Source organism: Protopterus annectens, chromosome 15.part0 (genome assembly GCF_019279795.1).
Source record: "Protopterus annectens isolate FY-2018-M chromosome 15.part0, PAN1.0, whole genome shotgun sequence".
In the NCBI taxonomy this organism is placed as follows: domain Eukaryota; kingdom Metazoa; phylum Chordata; order Ceratodontiformes; family Protopteridae; genus Protopterus; species Protopterus annectens.
The window spans coordinates 605,042,432-605,065,189 of NC_056749.1; the positions used below are offsets into that span (position 1 = coordinate 605,042,432).

A 22,758-nucleotide genomic window follows, 5' to 3' on the forward strand; every position below is an offset into this window, starting at 1 on the left:
GGCAACCCCTAACCGGGAAAAAGCTGAAAGAAAAGATTGAGAGGAAGTTTTAGCCATAAAGTTTACAGACCCCTTAGCTGTTCTCTAACAGACTGTCAGGGACAATGTATTACCACATGTCAGTCTAAATAATGCTGTCAGTGTAATACATGTATCTTCTAGAAATACGTAGCTAAAATATATACATTTGTAATGGAGATTACAGGTTCTCAGCATTAAATAAGGCAATATATAGCATATTATCCCAGTTTTTCAATTGTTGTGGTCATTTGTAACTGTAGAGTAATATATGCCCATAAATTGAGAGGAAGTTTTAGCCATAAAGGTTACAGACCCCTTAGCTATCTTCTAACAGACTGTCAGGAACAATGTATTACCACTAAACACCACAGCAAATAGTATAGGCATTTCATTTTATTCACTGATACAAAGAGGTTTCTTAGTGTCAGTTGGCTACTGTTCTTTTACAAAGAGAGTGCTGTTTTATAATAGCAGCTGGGTATCCTTTTAATATTTGTCTTAAGTTCACTGAGCACTTTCAACTATAACTTTTGTTTGAATTAGTATACATTAAAATTGTTGCAGCAGATACTCATAACTTACATTTTAATATGAGCTAATTATTTTCCAAAGATGGCTGCATACTGATCATCTACTTGACTTCAGGTTTTCCAGTGTGAAAAAAAGAAAGTGATAGACAAGGGCCAGTAATTTTGCAAGTTTTAGTAAAATTCAGTTACTGGCTAGTAAGAAGACTGTTTGGATGCCAGCAAAGAAGAAATTTAGAGAGGCTGAAGGAAAGGTAACTAGAAAAGGTGAAGAGAAAACTTTGACTGGGAAAAGTCATGTATCTTTTCAGCAAAAACAGTTCAAGCCCCAGCTCTGGTACCAGCAATAGTTTTCAGTAATGTAGACAGAAAAATAAAACAAATGTGTGCAGATCTAATTAAAATAAATGAAACACTGAATGAATATAGCAACTCAAATAAGAAAAAGGCTAGAAAAAATGGAAGAAACTTTTGACAGTTATTCAGATGACTGAATAAAACTACAAAAAACAGTAGTTAAAATGATGAAGAGGCTTGTTGACTATTGGACTGCCCAAGAAGAGCTATTTCAAAAAAATGTAATGTTAGAAGACAGAACATGCAGAGAAAACCTGAGGTTTTCTGCTGTACTAGACAAACTGTAAGGAACAGACAGTATTCATTTTATGAAAGCACAAATAAGTAACTGGACAGGTATTCCACAACAGGATTTGTTAATTGAAAGGGCACATCATGTGTATGCTCCAAACCTGACAATGAGAAAGCAGCCATGATATGTATTAGTAAAGATGTGCTCATACCAGCAAAAAGAGTTGACCCTGACAAAACTGTGGCAGAAAGGCAAAACTTTAAAAATTGGAGAAGGTAGAATGTTTTTAGAAAATGTTATTCATTGTACACCAGGCAGAAGAGAAGCAAATTTATTCCAGCAATCAGCGGAATGTGAAGAGACAGGTGTGATATTCAAGATGCTGTATCCATCTAGCTTCCGAATATTCTTTTTCTTGAGGATCAAAGGAATTTTTGATGCAGAACAGGATAAGGAGAAAATACAAAAATTTGCCCAACAAAAAAGTGAGCAATTAAACAGAAGGGAGCTCTCCTTCTGATTCTTCCAATACTAAAGCTCATAATGAGGAATTACCAGTGAAACCATTTCCACTGTCCCAAAGGAGAATCCTTGTGAGGTAGAAAAAAGCACATGAGTTGTCTAGTAGAATCAGAAGTACCTTGGACTTGAACTGGAGCATAAGGTTGGGAAAAGGAGAGTAACAGGAAGAAGACCAGCAACACTGAATTTAATAAATAAATGTAAGGCTACAAAAATCTGTCACATTTATGAAATATGGATTTACAAGAAACAAGTCACTGAGAAAGATTGGAAAGGCTACTAAAAGGAAAAAAAGTAACTGTAAGTAAACAAATGTTTGTTTTTGATTGTACTTGCAAAAAATATTTCATGATATAAATTGTGTGATATATATTAAAGCATTTTCAGTGATTGTTGTATATGATAAAGATACTAAAGTAAGAAAGCATTTTTTTATTTGAAAAAGTAGACATTACAATGTAAAAACAGAAGGAAAGCTGGACAAAAGCATGTTTAAGTTAATAGGCTGTAATCTTTGGCTTCTGGGGTAGGGTATGGGCACTGATTGTAATATATGTAGAGTTGAGATGTTTTTTTTTTTTTTACATTTGCATAGGTGAATATCTGGACTAATGCCCTTGGCTTAATCTAATAACATTTTTTTTTTGTGTAAACACGTGGGCTTTAAAAATGAGAGACAACAATGTAATGAATAGTTTTCCTTCAGCAAATAAATGTTCAGCATGAGTTGAGAAGTCTACAGTTGATGGCAGCAGTACATTATGTCCTTATATTTTTCTATTCCATAGAAGTAAGCTGACTACAGGTGAAGGAAATAAATATCTATAGGTTTGGACATTGTTTACTGAGACAAACATAAAATTAAAAAGTACAAGGGCAAGCAACTTAGTTAAAAATACAGTTTGAAATTACTGCAAGTGAATAAGAGATAGCTTTTCTGGTGCCTAAATACTTCAATGCATTTTCTAGAACAGTGTGTAATTTAATTTTATTTGAATATGAGTATATTGAGTACACTTTTTCTTAAGGCTAAATGCTAATGTTTTCTGAAAGCACACAATCTATTTTTCACATCTGAGAAGGGAATACATATAAGACAAATAATGTATCTCCGAACACCATCATACTAGGTGACTTCAACTACCCTAATATAGACTGGGAACTCTCAAAGCCCAAAACACTCTGCCCAAAAAGTTCCTAGAATTTCAAAAAACAAATGCCGGAACAAACAACTACCCACAAGAGGAGAGAGAAAGAACATTGATCCATCACTCATCACGAACATGGGGGAGCACAATGCCAGCCCCTCAAGTATACTGGTGGAGTGAGATCTGATCACAATCTCATGCCTCTCCTCATCCCCCCCCCACCCCACCGAAATGAAAAAGACCACAAAGAACTCTTCAAAGCCTTGACTTCAACTCTAAGACAGACTGACTTTTGTGTCCCTTTAAGGCTGCCCTGGTTAACATTACTCAAACCTCACTCTGCTGAATCACTTACAAATGCACCAGCACCAGCACAAGGGCAATCAGGCACAAAACAAAACAAAAAAAAAAAAGAGGTCTAAAGCAAGGCAGCCAAGCCTCCAGTCTGGACAAAACAACAACAAACAAAAGGAGAAAGCTAAGACAAGATAGAGCAAAAGAAAAAAGGTAAGACACCATGTACACTGATCACTATAAGTAAAAAGCTAAGAGCTCTCATAAAATCATCCAAAGCTAATTTTGAGAAAAAAAGCTAAGGACTCTAAAGACAACCATAAGGCATTCTTTAGCTATGTCCAAAACCTAGAGGAAAACTCCAGAGATATGCTCAAAATTGGTTCAAATGATGAGATAGATGACTGATACTGATCCTATTGCCAACATACTGGCTGACAAGTTCAAACTCCCCTCCCAAGATAGAGACCAAAATTATGTAAGCCCAAGCCCCTAACACCCCCCAAACATCTCTCAATTCTCCAAACACAAAAACACAGCATCAGAACACTGAATCCCTGTGTGTGCTGATGGCTGTGTGAGAAATTAAACCCATGAATGGACACACAGTTAGGAATTAAGTTTAATCTTAGTCTCACCTCTGGATCACCACAGCGACTGTGGTCCCACGACTGGGGGGCACTCAAGCCCCACGGTGGAAACACCACCCCTCCCATTAGACAAGCCAGCCTTGTCCAGTTGAGCAGCCTTATCTGTGGAGCCATGGAGAGAGACATAATGGATAGAGACTTTAGACTTTTAATCAGATTGCAGACTTTGGATCCAACCTTTGTCAAGGCTTTCTTTGAGGGTTTTCAACTTGGTTGACTTCAAGGCTTGAGTCCGAAAGGTAATGCATACAGCCTACCTAGACCCAGCAAAGGCAAGGCAGACCTGGCAAGGGGAAGCTTTCGATACAATACCTCACTCGGGTATCATTGAAAAACTCATCAACTTAAATGTAAACCCATACATTACAAGATGGGTTGCAAACTGGCTAGAGACAGAACCCACAGGGGTCAGAGTTGCTGGCGCATGTCAGAGACTCAAAGCCTGTCACAAGTGGTGTCCCACAGGGGCAGTCCCTGGGCCTCTCTTGTTTGGCATCTACTTTCTAGTACAAGCAAACACAGGAGGGTTATGGCTGACAAAGTTTGCAGATGACTGCAAACTGGTTGAAAACACATCTGACACAGATATCCTTCAGAAGGGTCTCACAGAAACGGATAACTGGGTCAGAGCCATGGCCCTAAGTTAAATGCCAAGAAATGCATAGTCATACCCTTCGGAAAAAAGGTTACCCCTAGCTACCATATAGGTGGCAATCCTGAACACACAGAAAGTTGTATAGGACCGGGAACCCAGGTCGACAGTAGCCTTTCATTCGACACTCATATTGCTAAAGTATTTAGGAGACTTCTACCCTACATTGCCTTGTATCATGAAGGGATCATCATCTAAGGAAGTCATAGTCTCTCATACCCTCATCACACCATCACAGACCAAATCACAATGCCAATGCCCCATTGAATGTACATATCCTGACAGCGGAGCAGCACAAGTTCCAGCCCAAGGAGAAAAAAGAAAAAGTTCCTCAAAAAGCCTGCCTTAAAAGACTGAACTCCTTGAACCCGAAGTTATATTCAGTTGCTTACGCTGCTCAGAGGTGACCTATGCCTGACATACAAGGCCATGTCAAACCCAGATTTGATGAACATGCTTCATCTCAAAAAATCTAGATCCTCAGAGCCACAGGGGAGACTTAAACCTCGACATGGTTATTAATAGTGCTGGAGGGATAGATTCATCACCCAAAGACTCTATGTGAACAAAAATCCGGTTTATGTGAGGCAGAGCACCTCGGCTGGCCTGTTCAAGAGAATCTTGACCAATGGATGGGAGATGATACACCCAGGGGTTACCTCAGTGTCACTGCTCAACAGAGGGCACTGCAAATAATGGGCATAGTTTCTCCAAAAACTAAAGGTGAAGCCAATAAATAAACTAGCTAGCTTATAAATGCCCCTCGGGCAGTAATACAGTAGAACTATACCTATGAGTCACTGCTCAGAACAGACTGAAATTAGTGTAAGTAGGAGAACAGGCTTTAATGTGTCTTAGGATGGATAAACTTAATTTTAGGTTAGGTAATGCCTGTGGGTATGGCTGTCAATTTGGGGCAATTGTTCCCATTACGAGGGTTTTGAAAATATACATAGTTTTGAGTGTTTGTTTTAACTTAACATGTTCTGGGTGTGTTTTTGGGGGTTTTCATTAAAACACAAAGTCTTGTACAATGTGACATGGGTTCAAATGAAGATGACAAGAAACAACTATATAAAGGACCAGCCTGCTAAACATTAGTGAGTGCACGTAACACAAAAATTGGAAATAGACATTTAAAAAAGCTGCCATATGTAGTAGGCGGGAATAATAATTTATTATCAGAATGGATACACTATTCATAGTATTTGGGAACTTGAATGGCCTCACAGGTATAGACAATAAGGTCAGAGTATTGAATTATATTAAGAAATGCAGAGTTCAATTAGTAATGCTACAGGAGACACATTTGGAAATACATGAGCATGTGAATTTGATAAAAAAAGGATTTCAGGGTGGATATTCAGCAGAATATCAGGGACAAAGGAAAAGGAGATTATTCATACTAAACTGCTAGAGGAGCTCCAATAGTGATAAAAGAGGGGAAAAAGATAATAATGATAGATTTCTGGCAGTATGGGAGGAAGTTTACACTGGCATGTATTTATATTTCACATAAAACCCTAAAACTACTATTATGGAGCTTTAAAAATTTGGGGGAGAAATAATCACTTTAGAGCAGAGAACATTATAGGTAGAGACCAAACTTTGACTTGCAACAGTAAGGATGGCTATGGGAGACCTAGTAGGGAAAATATAGCAAAACAGGGTAGATTTATGAAGAAATTTATAAAAATATTTGTATGGAAGACATGAATTCAGTAGTAAGCACTCAAAGTGAATTTACATATTATTCCCTCAAGGTACAATAACTGAGCTAAAGTATACAGAACTTATATTTCACAGGAATATATGCCTTTAGTTGAAAGCTTCAACACATATCAAATAACCATTTTAGATCATGCTCCAATAACAACTAAGATAAAAATGATGTAATGAAGTAAAATGAAGCACTGGTGCTTACCCACCTATCTGTTAAAAAGAGGAATTTAAGAAATGGGTAGTGGAAATCATTTCAAAGTTACTAGGGGAGATAGAAATGTCTTCAGAAGTTATAGCTAGTGAGTAGTATAAAATGAAAGTGGCATTTAAAAATACAATAGAAATACAACAAAAATAGATAAGGTTAAGAAGTTATTGCTGAGAGATGATCTATGCCTGCTTATAAGGCATCCACAAACCCCACACTTATGAATCTCCTGCTTATTTGTAAGTCAGCAGTACCAGACTTAAACAGAACTTACTAGAGAGAAAGATATATGTCCCAAAGACTGCCCTTAATGTGGTACAGGCTTCACATCCATGTGAATCTGAGTTTATCTCTGACCCAGTTTATGCACAACCTAAACCAGTGGATGGGGAACAGGAAATTTACATCTGGCTTGGCACCATTGTCCTATATAGACAGAGGTAGCTTATAAATGCTGGCCCTCAATGTCCTGTTTGGATACAGGGCATCATTATTCTTTTGGGAAAACCTGGCAAGGTTTTAGGGTTGTTAGACTAGTGACAATCTATGAATCTATAAGTAACAAGAATTATTTAGAGGAGCTGACAAAGGTTAAAGTATTGCAGAATAAGGGGAATCTCACAAAACAAGAAGAGGCACAATTACAGAGCTCTTAAAAGAAAATAAGAAGTATCTGGATAATATGTATAAGTTTAGAAAGATTGTTGTTAAGCAATTGTTTTATGGTAATAACTCCAGAGCACAAAAACTTTTAGCACAATGACTCAAGTAAATGGAAAGGAACACTGGTTTTTACTAAACTTAGGGAGCTTATAACAAGCAAAGATAACCAGAGATCCTGTAGAAGTATAACATATATATATATACATGCAGCAAAGTCCAGAAAATGTAGGATTTTTGCTTGAAAGTGTTTGCATATGTATTTTATACCCCAAGCAGACTCCAAATACCTTTTCCTTAGCTAGATAGCAAATGTTGGAGGTGTTATAGGGAAGAATGAAGTAATTGGGAACATATGTTTTGGGAGTGTAATGAGTTGGCAGACTTGCAAATTCCCTGCAGAGTACCTATCAGAACGATTAGGGTTGGAAATGGGTGTAACTAGGGAAATTATTTTTTTTAAACTAAGATTCAGGATCTGAAATGCCTAAATGTAGTAAGACCTCATTATGTTTAATTCTGGTGGCTGCCAAAAATGCTGGAAAAAGGAAAGCAAACATTTTAACCAACAGTATTTGAAGTAGTGAATGTTATAACAGTGAAAAAAAGAACTGGAAGTGGATCTTTTTAGGGTTTAGCATTTTTATAGGCTATGTTTTGGTATTGCCTTATTTAAGAAACTAGCTGCTCATGAAGGAATAAGACAGCCCCATAGTAAAAGGCAAGACAGATTCAAATCCTGCCTCAGGCGCCAAAAGTAATTGCGGAGATGAACATTCTTCTAAGCCCTTAGGCCACCCTCAGGATCTGTCATACTAACCACGGGCCCATATGAGGCTCTCGAGGGTTATGTTTAAGACATGATTATGTGAGAGCTGTGGAGCTAGGCACAGACTAAGTGACCTTCAAAAAATGCATTTCTGTATGCGAGCAACGGGGAATTTCACTGAAAGGAGATATGTAACTCTAGTGAGAAAGATGGGTTAGAGGCTACTGCATATGACCCCTACTGTACAGCTTTCTTTACAGATCATATTGTTCTCCTACTTGCTAACATTCTGGAATAATCGGGTTATCATCTGTATTCTATTTTGGTCAAATCAGTGTGCCTTCTGAAGTGACCTTATTTGTGAAAACGTTACATAGGTACTATGAATTGAAGGGGTTCTAGACAAGTAATTTACACAAGAACAGCCTGGACAATTTTTACAGCAATTATGTGAAATTTAGTGATGTTAATAAAAGAAGTAACACAGGTATAATTAGCACATTGTATAAATAAACATTCAGCATAACTGGGTGATATGTAAGTAACTACAGAGCACAACCTAGAGCCCGTATACATTTTTAAACTAATGTCTTGCAGTGTGTCTGACTGAAGTTGTTTGCCTTAAACAACAGTTCTGTTTTTTTTCCTTAGCAATTATATACTGTGGACCAAAACAGTTAGATTTTATAACAGAGTTCAAATGCATAAACCACACAGCAATATATAAAGCCTACATGGATGACTTTTGATTAAAAATTGAACTGTCCAGATGTAACTGGAATTGTACAATGAAACTTACTTAATGAATGGAAGAACTGATCAATGTGCTCCATTGTAAATCCAGTATTACTCATTGAAGAAAAGTGTAGCTAACAAATGAAAAAAAAAGTAAATAAACATAAAAAAATAACATAAATCCCTGCAGGTGTAGCTACTACATTAAAAGTCACAGCCAATATATTTTTCACTTTGCTAAATGGAGAAAGAAAATGCTTCCAACCTTCTCAAAGGCAAAATATGATGATAAATTATTATAGCAATAACTGACGCCTGGTAGTAATACCCACGTTACCGTTTGGTTTGGGTTTGGTCGAGAAGCCGAGGGAACAAAAAACAAACAACGTGGTAAATCCCAGCATATTATCCACCAGAATTATTTATATTATTTATATTTTAATTATTATTTAAGAAAAAGAAATTATATTACTTTTCTTAATAATGGGCATTGTATATCTCCCTTGCTGCCCTCTGACGGTTCTGGTTGGTGTGCGCAGACCACACCCGCACTACGCACGCAGCGCAGAAACACGCATCAGAGCTGGCGAAAGCAACGGAGAATATGAGATCTGGGCTAAAGCTAAGTTAAATGTAGTTAAATGGTTTTAACAGCAAGAAATAATAAAATTAGCAACGGATATCTCCGCTGTTTATCATTAATCTATAAGAAAAACATATAACTAACAGATAGCAAAGAGAAACAGACGGAGATCTTAGATTCTTACTGTTAACACACTGTATCGCTTAGGTATGTTAAAAAAAACAATAAAGCGAGCTTTTTTTTTTTTAACTTTGTAACTTATCTGCTTTTTTTTTAAATTCGTGTCGCTATTTTAAACTCTTTTTTAAAGTCCGGGCTAGCTGACCCTTTGAAAAGTCCGATGATTTGAAGCCTTCCGTTAGTAGCGCTGTTAAGAGATTATGCACGGGTTGAGCTGGCCAATCAGCGTGCACGTTTTAGAGGAGGCATTGTATAATTTTAAATAATCACCTCACCAACAGGCTTTGAGTAGCCGGAAGTATTTTCATGTGAACAGTAGGATGCATACACATTCCGGACTACCTTAAAGAAAAAAGTGGCAGAAGGTAGAGTCTAATGTCCTCTGCATTTGGCAGTACATAGATGGGGATGCATGTGTACTGCATTAGCAAGTCATACTCCGCAACTCAAGATGTCAACAAGATAATGCTAAAAATAAATGCTCTGTAATACAATGATAGTATATCAAATGGTATATTTTTTCTTTTTCTTTTTTTAATAATGGCATTATGCACTAATATATAATACATTTCTGGGTGGAGGGAATGCTTGTTTATCTACTGCTGGCCTTTTTGTTTGACCATTTTGGCTTTGCCCTTATAATTGAACCATGCCAGCTGTGGACAAACCAAGTACTACTCATAACAAGTCACAGATTTCATGGATTATTGCTGAAATGTGTCCACAGATGGGAGCAAACTGGGACTTTCCAACATTAGATGCATTTTTCATATCATATGGTTGTATTAAGTAAAAAAAAGTGTCTAATGTCATTCTAAATCTTCTTTGGTACAAAAATTAGATTGGGTTGCTGTACCTAGAAAACATAACTAATGGCACTGTGTTTTTTTTTTTGCTTTGGACTTTATGCTAATGGCAATGCTTTTTTTTCTTGCTGAGGATTTCTTTGTTTCTTATAGATGGCCCTATTTATTGCCTTCATGACCTTTTTCATAAGGTATGCTGCACTGTTTTATTTCTCCCTTGCCTTCTTCTGCATTCATTCTCCACACCTCTTCAGCTTTATTCCGGACTGTCTTTTATTATCTACTTGGACTTGTAAAGTGAATCAAGAATAGGGGGAGCAATATCCTCAAAAAGGCTCATTACCAGTGGTAACCTTCCAAAACTCATGACTAGCTCTGTTCCTGTTTGGTGTTTATTTCTGTGATGTCCAAACTGACATCAAAAGCTTTTGGTTGAGTAAGGTTGCTGGTGACTATAAACTTGCAGCCATCATCAACTATCCAAGAGCCTTCCAGATTCTTCAAGAAGGTCTGAGTCTGACCTGCACAAACCAGTGGTGCTATGATCATGGTTTCAATCTAAATGCTAAAAAAGTGCAGTATCATATGTTTTGGCAACCAAATCATCCTTGTTTCTACTACATAAAGAGCACCCCCTCAAAACAGATTGTTGTCTGAGACCTAGGCATATTTAATGACAGTAAGCTCTCTTTTGACCACCATGGCAGCCATAGTTATTAGGAAATCCTTCTGTTTGTCCCAGCTGATAACTTAGAGTATATCCTCTAAGTCCAATGAGATTATTTTGCCTCTCTATTCCTCCATTATTAGGTCCATAATTGAATATAGTGCTCCTTTTCGCATGCAGCTGTCCTAACAAATGTCTCAACTCAAAAGATCACAATGCTTCTTCACAGAGAAAATCAAGTACTTCAGTTCTATTACATATGCAGAATGCCTTAAGAAGCTATGTCTCTCCCCTGTCTCATAGAAGATCCTTTGGATGTGACCTTTGTTTGACTTACAAGGTCTCAAATGGCCCTGTCCTGAGTGGCCTCATTCATATTCACAAACTAGCAGCACCATGAGTACCTATACTAAAGCTTTGATCAATGTGAGTAAGATAAACTGAACCTGTTGGCTTGTCAAATATCCCACTCAAAAGAATTCTTTTGGATCCAACTCCCTGTTCATATTAAACAAAGCAATACCTTTGCCCTCTCCGAATGCAAACTGCACGACTGGTTCAGTAATTGCAAATTCATTCGATCCGACTCCCTGTTCATATTAAACAAAGCAGTACCTTCGCCTTCTCCGAATGCAAACTGCACGATTGGTTCAGTAATTGCAAATTCATCTCAGGTCTTATTCCACATTCCCTCATGAAAAGTCAGAACAAGTAGTGTAAACTGCAGTAGCTAGGCTACAAATGATTTATCTGATCAATTGGCTAGTAGCAACCTATGAAACTTTGAACTCCTGTTAGAATGTGCAACTGTGTATCGTAAAACAAGTCAGTTAATAGTACAAAGTTTCTGGGCCACTTCTTGTGACAGCTGTTTATGTCCAGCAGGTCTTACCCAGATAACAAAATCTAAATATGCAAATATTATCACTCATCTGACTTTTTACATTCTTCTTTTAGTGTCTGTTTCTGTAGTCTTCTTAACATTATCATGATAAGACCTACTTATCATATAACTACTAGCCTTGGTTGTTTTTATTTCCTTGAATGCTCAATGTCTTTATCGTCCATGATAATTATTGTTCCTGCCAGTTGTGTTTTTATTTTGCAAATCTCATTTAAATTTAAATAAAGTCTTTGCAATAGTTTTGCTTTTTCAGGAATGATGTACTAATTTTTTTTATATTAATAAGATTATATACTTGCAAAGGCATATGTTACAAGGTGTCTTTACTGTGTTTCACATAGTAATTTGTGAAACTGAATAATCAGTTTAAGTGAAAAGACTAGGCCAAGAAGTTAATAAATAGACTCTTGCCATGATAGAACAACTACGGCATAATATTTTTTTATTAGAAGTGTTCTACAATTATATCTGGGCAGGACTGCTTGTTACTGAGAATTGGTACTAGCCATACAGTGCTGTTATTTTGTTTTTGTTTTATTTTGTGAAGCTGCTATGAGATTAAACCATCTATCAGACATTCTTGGAAAAGAGAAACGAAAAGTGACCAGTTCCTGCTCTGAACATAATTTTTTTTGTCATTTGCTTTACCTGGATATGTGTGCTGTATGTACTATGTATGTCATATATGATGTATAAAACTGCCTGGGCATGTTAGTGACTTTGTCTCTGACATAATTTCCCCTACAGGTAAGTGTTATATTGCACCAAACTTAGTTTTTTGTTTCTACAGTCATTTGTTTTCCCTGGATATGAGTGCTGCAGATAATATATATCCATTTATGTGGTATATAATAATGCCTAAATACGTCTTTTATTTTATGTGTAAAATTTACTCCCCCTGCAGGTGAGTGTTGTATTGCATTGAAGTCAATGATTGGCAGCCTGGCTCAGCAGTTTGAGACTTTCCTATCCCATAGAAGTGAAGAGACTGGATCTGTTCGAGGTTGGATGAAGGTCCAGGTCCCAAAAGAGAGACGTGGGACTCGTGAGAGAATTTATGGTAAAAGTCCTTTTAAACTGCTGCACATAAATGCATTTTTGGGAAAGAAAAAGCATCACAAAGCATGGAACACCATACCTATCTCTATAAAAATGGAACAACGTCTCAAACATTTTAAATAAAAGCTAAAGTCACACTATAGAATTGCTGGGTCTGCCCTGCACTAACCTTGGATAAGTACCCCCAGACTAAATCCTAATTCTGCACTTCTTCCTACCCTTCAACTTCTCATTTCTTGCTGACAGTCCTTCTTGTCTATACTCTCACCCACTCACCATAATTGATATTTCCCACCTCCCTTCATCTTTCTTACATTCACCTATAGGATCCCCCCTCCATCTTGTTCTCCTTCACACTTTCAGTCACTTCCAGTCCTTCTCCTTCTTTGATCGGTCATTAGTCTGCTACTCCAGCTATTGATCAGCAAAATAAATAAATAAATAATAAAGCATAAAATAATACTACTTTAATATTCTCTTGTATGACTTTATTATGAAACTGCTTACTCCGGTGTACGATGCTACTGGTACAGCAAATTTATGTCTGTGTATTCTGCTCTTTGTTTTCCTTTGTTCAAAACAATAATTTGTATCTGATTCTTATTGCACTATCTACAATCATTCCATTACTATGCAGATTTTTCAAAATATTTCTTAATGATTTTTCTATACAATGTATAAACTTTTACAAAATCGTCACTATACTATGTATACACTTGTAAAATGTTGTGGGGTTTCTGCCTATATAGAAATCTTTAATATGTTGCATTTGGAGTTTTTCTCCATGGGCCTCTGCTGTGAAGAGGACTCATGACCAGTCAGACTTTCCCAGTCAACAAATGTATTCAGTCAATCAATAAATAAATAACTAAAACTCATCAAGTGGAAGTGATACAAATATCTCAGTTCTTCCGTGAATGTTTAATTCTCACATCTAATTATGCTTACACATAAAGATAAAGAATTAATACATTCCTCATTAGACCTCATCTGACTCTGAAAGCTTTAAACCTTATGTTAAAAAGTTCTACTTTTCTCTTACTTCTTTTATTTTTCATATTGTTTGATTGGTCTGTATTATTGTTTGTCTTGGGCATGTTAAGCTGGAAAGAACTATATCCTAGCAGCTCAAATGATATAGTACATTTTTCTTTAATTATTTGCAGTTATTAAATGAGATGGTCCATCTGGGCTTATCACCCTTTTACAGCGGACACCTGGGGGAATGTAATGTATATTCACAGTTCTTTACTATAACCATAAATATACACATTGCACATGATAGACATTTAAAGTATTATTTACGCAGAAGCACCAAAATAGATATTATTCTGCATAACTCAGTTATTAACAGCTGTAAAGCACAGCCTTATTTTTCTTCATAAAGGGTACTCCAGTGCTCCTTTTGGGGAATATTTGAAAATTACCTCTGTGGCCCAACATGATGTAAACCTCACCAAGCATATTGTGCATCATGTTTGTATGAAACATTCAGTATTGCTATCTATGAAAAAATAGAGATAAAAATCTATTACAGTATAATATTTAAACTATATGACCTTAGGGTCATGTTTAACTCACTGGAAGTTCTCTGTGAAAAGGGAACTAGAAACATTCTGTTTACAGTTGATTAGCTAAGCAGCATTAATATTTTATTAATTTATTTGTCTGATCACATTTATTTTGATACATTTTATAATACACAGTAAAAGTAGAGTTAAATGTTAAGTATTGCTGTATTTTGCATGCATGGATAAATCCTTACTGCAGAATGGAGAGGTGACAAAATCAGCAAGCAAAGTATTTCAGGAATTGAACTCATCATTGAGTCTTACATACATCATGGACAGAAGAAAGTTAAAAATAAAATAGTAGCTGGGTGCACATGTCCCAGAATAAAATGTGCCCAATCCTGGTAGGTGCATTAGTGTCAGGACTGGAAAAAAATGACAGTGCAGAATCCGCAAGACACAGAAACATTCCTACAATGGGGTTAGGCCAGGCTCAGGAGGGAGGTGGCCCACCTGTTATAGAAGAAAGTAACAGTCAACAAAAAATACAAAACAATGACAGTCCAAAAACCAGCCATAAAGATGAGAGAGTGGACTATTGAGACATTTACATAGACCAAGAAACACTGGGACATTTGGAAGAAGAAGTGACTGAGGAAGTGTGAAAATATAAAGAATAAAACCTACAGATTTTTGAAAAGGTATAAAAAAGAAACATGGATATGGAAAAGAAAGAGAGATCTGATATGGTGTGATATTTATACAAAGGAGAAAGACAAACTAATCAAAAGAAAAAAATCTCTAAAGATATTTAAAGATAAATACAGACAAAGGCACCCAGATATGGAAAAATTCACAAAAAATAAGATCACAACGCAAAAAAATAAGATCACAATGGGAGACCTTAGAAGAGAAGATTAGTAAAGTAGAAGTTAATCTGGGGTGCTTTCTATGGTTATGAACCATGTTTCCATGACTGCACATATGTCTACATTCTCCATGGTGAGAAGTGCTTCCAGAAAGTACAGTTTTTGTATTTAAACTCCTAGCATTGAGCAGCAGTACCTTTATGTAGTAGTGAGTGATTTTTGTTATGTTGGAGGGTTTAGCAACTTGGCATGACCTAAAAATTCACCATGGGGATAGATAAAGTAATCATACCCTTCAGTAATCAGATATCCATGCAAATTATAATATTGATAACACATCCATAATGTAGGCCCAGTGGTGATGGACTAGGAATACAGATAGACAGTAGACTTAACCAATTAAGCTGTTAAGTCATGGTTACAATTTGTTCCCAGACAGCAACAAAGTTTAAAGACTTCTCATCTACTTTTTGTGGATGATTTAAAATTGTGTAGTTCATCAGTTGAGGGGTTGAGCACAACTGAAAATGGTCAAAAATTTCTTAGATAATATAAAAATGCTGTCTGGTCTTGATAAATGTGCAAAAGCAACATTTAAAGGAGGAAAGCTGCAGGACCAATAAAACATCAGTCCGGGACAGGAATGTGATATAAAGGAACTAGAGTAGGATGGAGTGTACAAATATTTGGGAACTGATAAAAGATCAACAATAAAACATGAACAAATGCAAACAAAACTCAGTAAGGAATATTTTATAAGACTAAAATTAATACTGAAAGCAGCCCTGACATCTAGGAACAAAGTCCAAGCTATAAACCAGTTTGCTCTTCTTGTTCTTACAATTTTGGGATGAATGGCCCCAAAAGGTATTGAATCAGTTTCACAGGAAAAAAAAAGAAATGTTTGAGGCTTATCACAGGAGATATAAAATCAGTGTATACCAAGATTATATATTCCTCATTCTGAAGGAGGTATGGGCCTTCTCAAAATTGATTATGTGTAGATCTGCAATAGTAGGACTGCATACATATCTGCTAACCTCACCAGATCCAAACATAGTGAGCTATTTTGAAACTTGAAGAGAACACATGAAAGATGACTTCCCTGCTTAGTTTAGCAGAAGTATATCAGTGTCAAGCAGAAATGGAAACCAAATCAGAAGTAGCCAAAAATCAGGCAAATGAATGGGCAAAAACAAAATGTAAAGAAAAGGATCAGATGAGAAGGCAAGAAATGAGGAAAAGGCATAAACATAATTACAGAAAACACCTGGAACAGGCTCTCACACAGTAATAGTTAAGGAGTGGTTAATTTAAACCAAAGATGAAAGAATGATATTGGCAACCCAGGATAGTGGACTATGTACACATTGGTTTGCAAAATCCATTGAACATGTGGGTAAAACAGCATGCGCAAGTTAAACAAAACTGAACTGAAATAGATGCCTTGTGCTGTATGTGATGTGATACACTAAAGGCATAATAATAGGGCAAGACTGTTGCGTTTGGGATTGTGCAAACATTACAATATTAAAGTAACTGAAAAGCACTGGATACATGACCCACAAAACATTACAGAGAATGAAGTTTATATCACATGTGATCACTAATTATTAACAGTTCAAAAAATAGATGCAAGAAACCCAGATATAGTAATCCATGAAAAGAAGACAAAAGAAACATTGATCATTGAAATTGCTACACCCAGTGATTACAGTGTCTTCTGTACAGAGAGACACAAAGTCATAAAATACCAGAATGAGGCAGCAGCAGATGAGATATGGAGACAAAAGATACCCAGACAGTCCCAATAGTAGTAAGAGCAATGGGTCTCGAAAAAAAGAAGTTGCAGTGTTATTTAGATATGCTACTGATACATATAGCTCCATATAAATTGCAGAATGAGTCAGTTCTAGGCACATAGCTTTAGCTTGTGAAAGCACTTTAGTTAATGTCAAAACTGGAAACAATAATAATTTTTGCACTTTTAAAATAACTTCATTTAGACTTAGGAATGGGGTCCATTCCCTTAGAGAAATTAGAAGAATAAAAGACTTAAAGAGAATTAAAAATAATAAAGAAAAAAAATCCTCAAAAATCCCTCAAACACATAGTAAAACCCAAAAAGGACAAAAAAACACACAGTATGCAACAAAATACTGTATGATGTGTCTGTACTAACAAACACAATAATGACAATTGACACCACTATATATACAATATACAATTATATCTCAGCATTCTGAATTTCAAAATGCTAAAATCTCTTCATTGCTGACCTCATGTTTTTCTATATGACAGCATTGACTTTTACACTGATGTAAGGTAGCTTTACAAAGGGCTTCTATACCTATTGAGATAATGCACTGAGCTGGCAGCTACTATCATAGATAATATAATGAAAAATAAGCCATCATGGGGTGCCACCATCTATAAACGCTACAACAAAATAAAACAAAACATCTTAAGCTATACAAATCCAAGTACCTATTATCAAAGAAGATAATATTAAGAGGGAAGTTGGTATAATGCTTTGGATATTTTCCTTACAGATAGAAGGTGCAAGGTTTGATTCTTGCATAGGTTACTTGGCTAAGCTTAAAATGGCCCACAATGGCAGTTAGCCTAGTAGTATCTATGAACCTATGAAAATATTGCAAAAAACTTGAAAAACACTTTTTAAGTTTACTCAAGCAACTCATGCACTTGTGTTATCTTCAGAAGCTAAGGACAATTATAAACCCTTCTTTTGTTATATTATGAAATTAAAAAACAACATCCAACAATGCTCTGATCTTATTCAAAATAGTACCTGTCATTCAAACAGAAAAGACTTTGAAAAAAACTTTTAAATTCAATAACTGTATAACTGGAACATCTTTTTAAGTCCATAAATCTCAGAATTCCTTACTTCTATTATCATTCATGGCTGTATAATTAATGTGCTAAGCATGTCCTCGAAGAACCACTCATCAAAGTGTTTAACCTAAACTTAGCTGCAGATGTTGTCTCTGCAGTTTGGCATACTAGTGGTGATTTACTTCCATAAGGGTGGTCCTACCACTGACGCAATGAATTCTAGATCTGTCAGCCTAAATAGTGTCACCTACAAAGCCATGAAACATTATAGAAGAGCTCATGAACTATGACATCAAAAATCTTATTAGACTTGATCTTGAGGAGTTTAGCTTTCTCTAGGAAAGATCCTGCCTAATGAATCTGGTTAACTTGAAAAGGATTGCACAAGTTATTGGCAGTAGTCATGCTGTTTAAGATGGGCAGCAAACTAGCTAAAACACAGAACCCACACAAGGTGAGTCATAGATGCCTCATCAGAAAAAATGAATGTAACCAGTGGTATGTCCCTCCAGGCGCAGTTTTGGGAACCCTCCTTTTTGGAAATTACTTTTCCACTCTTCATAAAGGTGACCAGGACTTCTGGCTAACTAATTTTGTAAACAATTGCAAACTGGTAATTACCGTCAATTCTGCATCTGATTCCCAAACCTTTCAGCAAAAAGTCACCCTTATAAATATCTGGTATACTAAAAATGGGCTCAAATTAAACATTAAAAACTACAGTATCTTCGCATTTGATAGATAACCCCTCCCCTCATCATACAATATAGAAAATATCATGCTACAAAATTAAAATGTAGTCAGGGACCTTGGAACATGGGTTGATGATTCCTTCTCCTTTGGTCTTCATGTGACAACAGTAATCAGAAAAGCCTTATACTTGGCTAAGGGCAATATCATCCAAATCTATAGGGGTCATTGTTCCCTTATATTCAACATTGATTAAACCAGCTATTGAGTACAACCCCCACCCCCTTCGGGGTGTACCTCACTATAAATATGAAACAAACTGAAAAACCCTAATGATTTCTAAATCAGACAATCACAGGCTTAAATACCCTGATCTGCAAGAGAGTCTAGGAGCACAATACCTTTATTCATTGTCCTATAGGTTTTTGAGGGGGTAAAACTATGCCTTGCTTATCATGTCATTAGGGACTTTGCTATCCTAGATCTCTGCAGTCAAATATTTCCACTAGCAACAGAACCAGAAACCTAAATCTTCACCAACAAATAATTAAAACATGATAGAGAGACAGATTCATTACAAAACATCTCCATTAGTATGATACTAAGAAGCAGGACAAAACCTTGAAATGGTCTGCACAGGTTTTATGGTTTAGGCCCTTGATTTTTTTAGTGAGCAGGATTTGTGTTCATTCCAGTTGTGACAAGTGTTTGGGCAGGTACATACCAAATGGGGTATAATATAAATTGGCTTAAAGAGAGTCGAGTACATTGGAATGTTTCCATCCCTGGATCTGGATGCCATACTTTTAACTGTAAGCTATGTAATAACAAAGGACTTCCTTACATTAGTGTATAAGTGGTGGTCAAACGATAGTTTTTTGTTGACATAGGTTCCTAAATCCCTAACTACAGGATCAACTTTTGGGGAGGGTGTCACTATGATATTTACAAGGGAAGTAATGATTGCTAAAGGATGGATTGGAAGGGCCTATGGCCTATCTGTACTTTTGTGACAGAACTGTGTTTGATTGGCACCTGACTGGTAAAGGCAGGCCTGTCTAGGGCTTGGAATAAGCATCCTCATCGTTCCTTCTGAATTTTGTTTTAGAGTTTTTTTTTTCAAGTTTTAGTTTCTGGTATTTAGGCCCTGCATCTAAGCAGGTTTCTGGTTGTTTGTGCATCACACAGCACTGTCCACTACCATGCAATTGTGCTCCAAAACTGGTCAGTTAAATTCAACAAATTTTCCCTTAACCCCCAGGCAGAAATATACATTCTCTGAGGTCCTCCATGATCATTTCAAAAAGCCACCCATAGTGACAACAGTCTTTAACCTAGCATTATGGACAGTTGGACTACCCTTGTTTCTCCTGCCAACCTTGCTGACTTGGGACTCTTGAGGCAGCGTAGCAATTGTCTCATGGCACAGAGAACTCTCTCCTAATAACACAGTCTAGTCCAGAGTGTGAGAGATGAATTTACACCAAGAATCTGGAATCCATGCTCTCTCTCACTCAAAACAGTAACACAGAGAAGGTTTTCAACTCACCCACCACTACATATGCTCATACTACTACTACTGATACACATACCACTACTCATATACACAGTACACATCAAACATGTAAATCCACATACACGGAGGTTCTCTCAAAAAACTTAGTGAAACCCCAGAGACCTCCAAAACACAAGTCTGCTACAGCTAACACAGTCTCCACGGCACCCATGACACATAGCAACACCAGTGTCTCACCCTCCAAGCCTGTAAGGCATAACACTCAAAAATAAAGTTTTCTTGTCATTGGAGACTCAATAGTGAGATGCATGGATGTCCCACTCAGTAGGGTGGACAAGGAGAAAGTTACGGTCAGTTGCCTGTCCGGTGCCAGGATTTGCCAAATCACACATGCATTCAGGCCTCTCAACAACAAGTACTGTCATGACTCTGTTATAGTTCATGTTGGTGTGAATGACCTGAGACATACCTCACTGGACTATATGAAGAGAGACATGGTCAAGCTCTCTGAGTATGTGTCCCAGGCAGGTATGTCCCTAGTCTTGAGCAGCATACTACCCTCACTTAGAATGATGCCACAGTATAAACAAAAATGATTGATTTCAATAATTGACTTAGTTTTTGGTGTCATTCCAAGGGGATCCAATTCCTATCTGCCTAGGAAGCCAAGGTCGACAAACCTAGCTACTTTGCCAGAGACGGTCTGCACCTGGCACTCCTAGGCTTTCAGCTGCTGGCAAAGGCTCTTGCCTCCCCCATACCGCTTTTTTTGGCAAGGTCTCAAAAACAACATTACCAACGTGAAATTAACCAATCAAAAGAAAATAATGGTCATGCTGCTAAATGCTAGGAGCTTAACCCAAACACTGCGCTCCCTGGAAGCATTTCTATCATTAGAAGATGTAGCTGTCAGTGCAGTCACAGAAACCTGGTTTAAGGCCTCAGACAGTACCAGGCCCTGCAAGGCTAAAATGCCTTCCACAACTTTAGACCGTAAAATGAATGTGTGAAAAACCAAAGGAGGTGGTGTTTCAATCTACTGTCTATTAGGGATAAATTCACCTCATACCTAGTTACACTGGACAACTCCATGAAGTTACTCCAGGTTCAGGTTACAGAGGGTAAGACACATGTTCAAGTCCTAGCCAGTTATAGATCCCCTTCTATGGGTCATGACATCCATGTAGCAAACTTAACCAAACCAAAGGCAATCCAAATTTTACTAAACACACTGGTTATGGGGGATTTCAATTATCCCACCATTAACTGGGAAACCTACTCTAGCCCAAGCTCGCTAGCACAACAGTTCCTTGACTTTGTGAATTGAAATGCCCTGAAGCAAATTGCCCATATTCAGACAAGAAGAACAAACATTCTAGATCTGGTCCTTACCAATATGCCAGACAGGTGCACTGCTGTAACTGTTGGACCCTCATTAGTTAAAACTTACCACAAATCAGTCACCTTCAAACTGACTCTAACATCAGAACTCACAAAGGGTGAAATCAGACAAAAAACCTTCACCAAGGCAAACTATACCCTACTAGGTGAAGATGTAAATGTATTCCAAGTCTCTCCCCAAGCTGAAAGAGGTAACTACAATGAAGCTTACACTAAAGCCCTAAACAATCACTTGCATGAGTATATAAACTCAACTGTACCAGAGCCCCAAGTAAAATCAAGCTGCCATGGTGGACTTCCAGTATCAACAAATCCTCCAAGAGCTCCTTTGAGAGAAACCTAGCAAGTACTGCCATGGATAACCATAAGGCCTTTTACAGCTATATACATAACCTAAAGGGTAGGACCCAAGCATGTGCAGAACTGGTGGCCAACGGTATCACACACACTGACCCCACAGAGATAGTGAACAGTGGACAGTTTTGTGAAAATTTCACTCCCTTATCCCCTCTTAACTTACAACAAACCCCCCCCCAACCCCCCGCCCTCACCTTACATATCTGAGGAGCAGGTCCTCAAAACCCTGTCCAAGGCAAAGAACACGGCCTCTATGGGACCAGATGGCATCAGGCTGTCTTCTAAACAGGCTAAAACCTGAACTAGCATCACCACTATGTACCCTTTTCAATCATAGCCTAACCACAGGCTTTGTTCCTGCAGACTGGAGAACAGTTACAGTTATTCCCCTCCACAAAGGTGGCCTAGCGACAGACCTGGGGAATTACAGACTCATAAGCCTGACCAGCCTCATCTATAAGGCCATGGAATGCATCATTATGGACCTCTTAAATAAAGACATAGGTGACATCCAAACCCGGGATCCTACCCAATTCGGCTTCATGAAAGGCAGATCCTGCCTGTTAAATCTGGTGGATTTCTTTGAAAGTGTGATCAAGGCCATTGATGAGGGCAAATCTGTGCACACAGCATACCGTGACTTAGCAAAGGCTTTTGACACAATCCCACATTCAGGCATTACTGATAAACTTAGCAAACTGAATCTAAAACCCTTTGTTGTAAGATGGGTTGTCAACTGGCTCACAAACCTGCCACAGACTATCAAAGTGGGTGACTCCACATCAGCCAGCAGACCTGTTACCAGCGGGGTGCCACAGGGGTCAGTGTTAGGCCTCCTACTGTTTGGTATATACTTCTC

General features: G+C 37.4%; 1 protein-coding gene across 1 annotated transcript in view; it reads left to right on the forward strand.

Annotated features, from left to right (window-relative positions):
• Nucleotides 1-22,758, forward strand: part of LOC122789860 (phosphatidylinositol 3,4,5-trisphosphate 5-phosphatase 2A-like) — a 1,099,782-nt gene that overhangs the window by 1,022,383 nt on the left and 54,641 nt on the right. Inside the window, exon 23 of the mRNA XM_044057294.1 lies at nt 12,542-12,697. Within this exon, the coding sequence (XP_043913229.1) occupies nt 12,542-12,697 (156 nt within the window). The remainder of the gene's footprint in view (nt 1-12,541; nt 12,698-22,758) is intronic.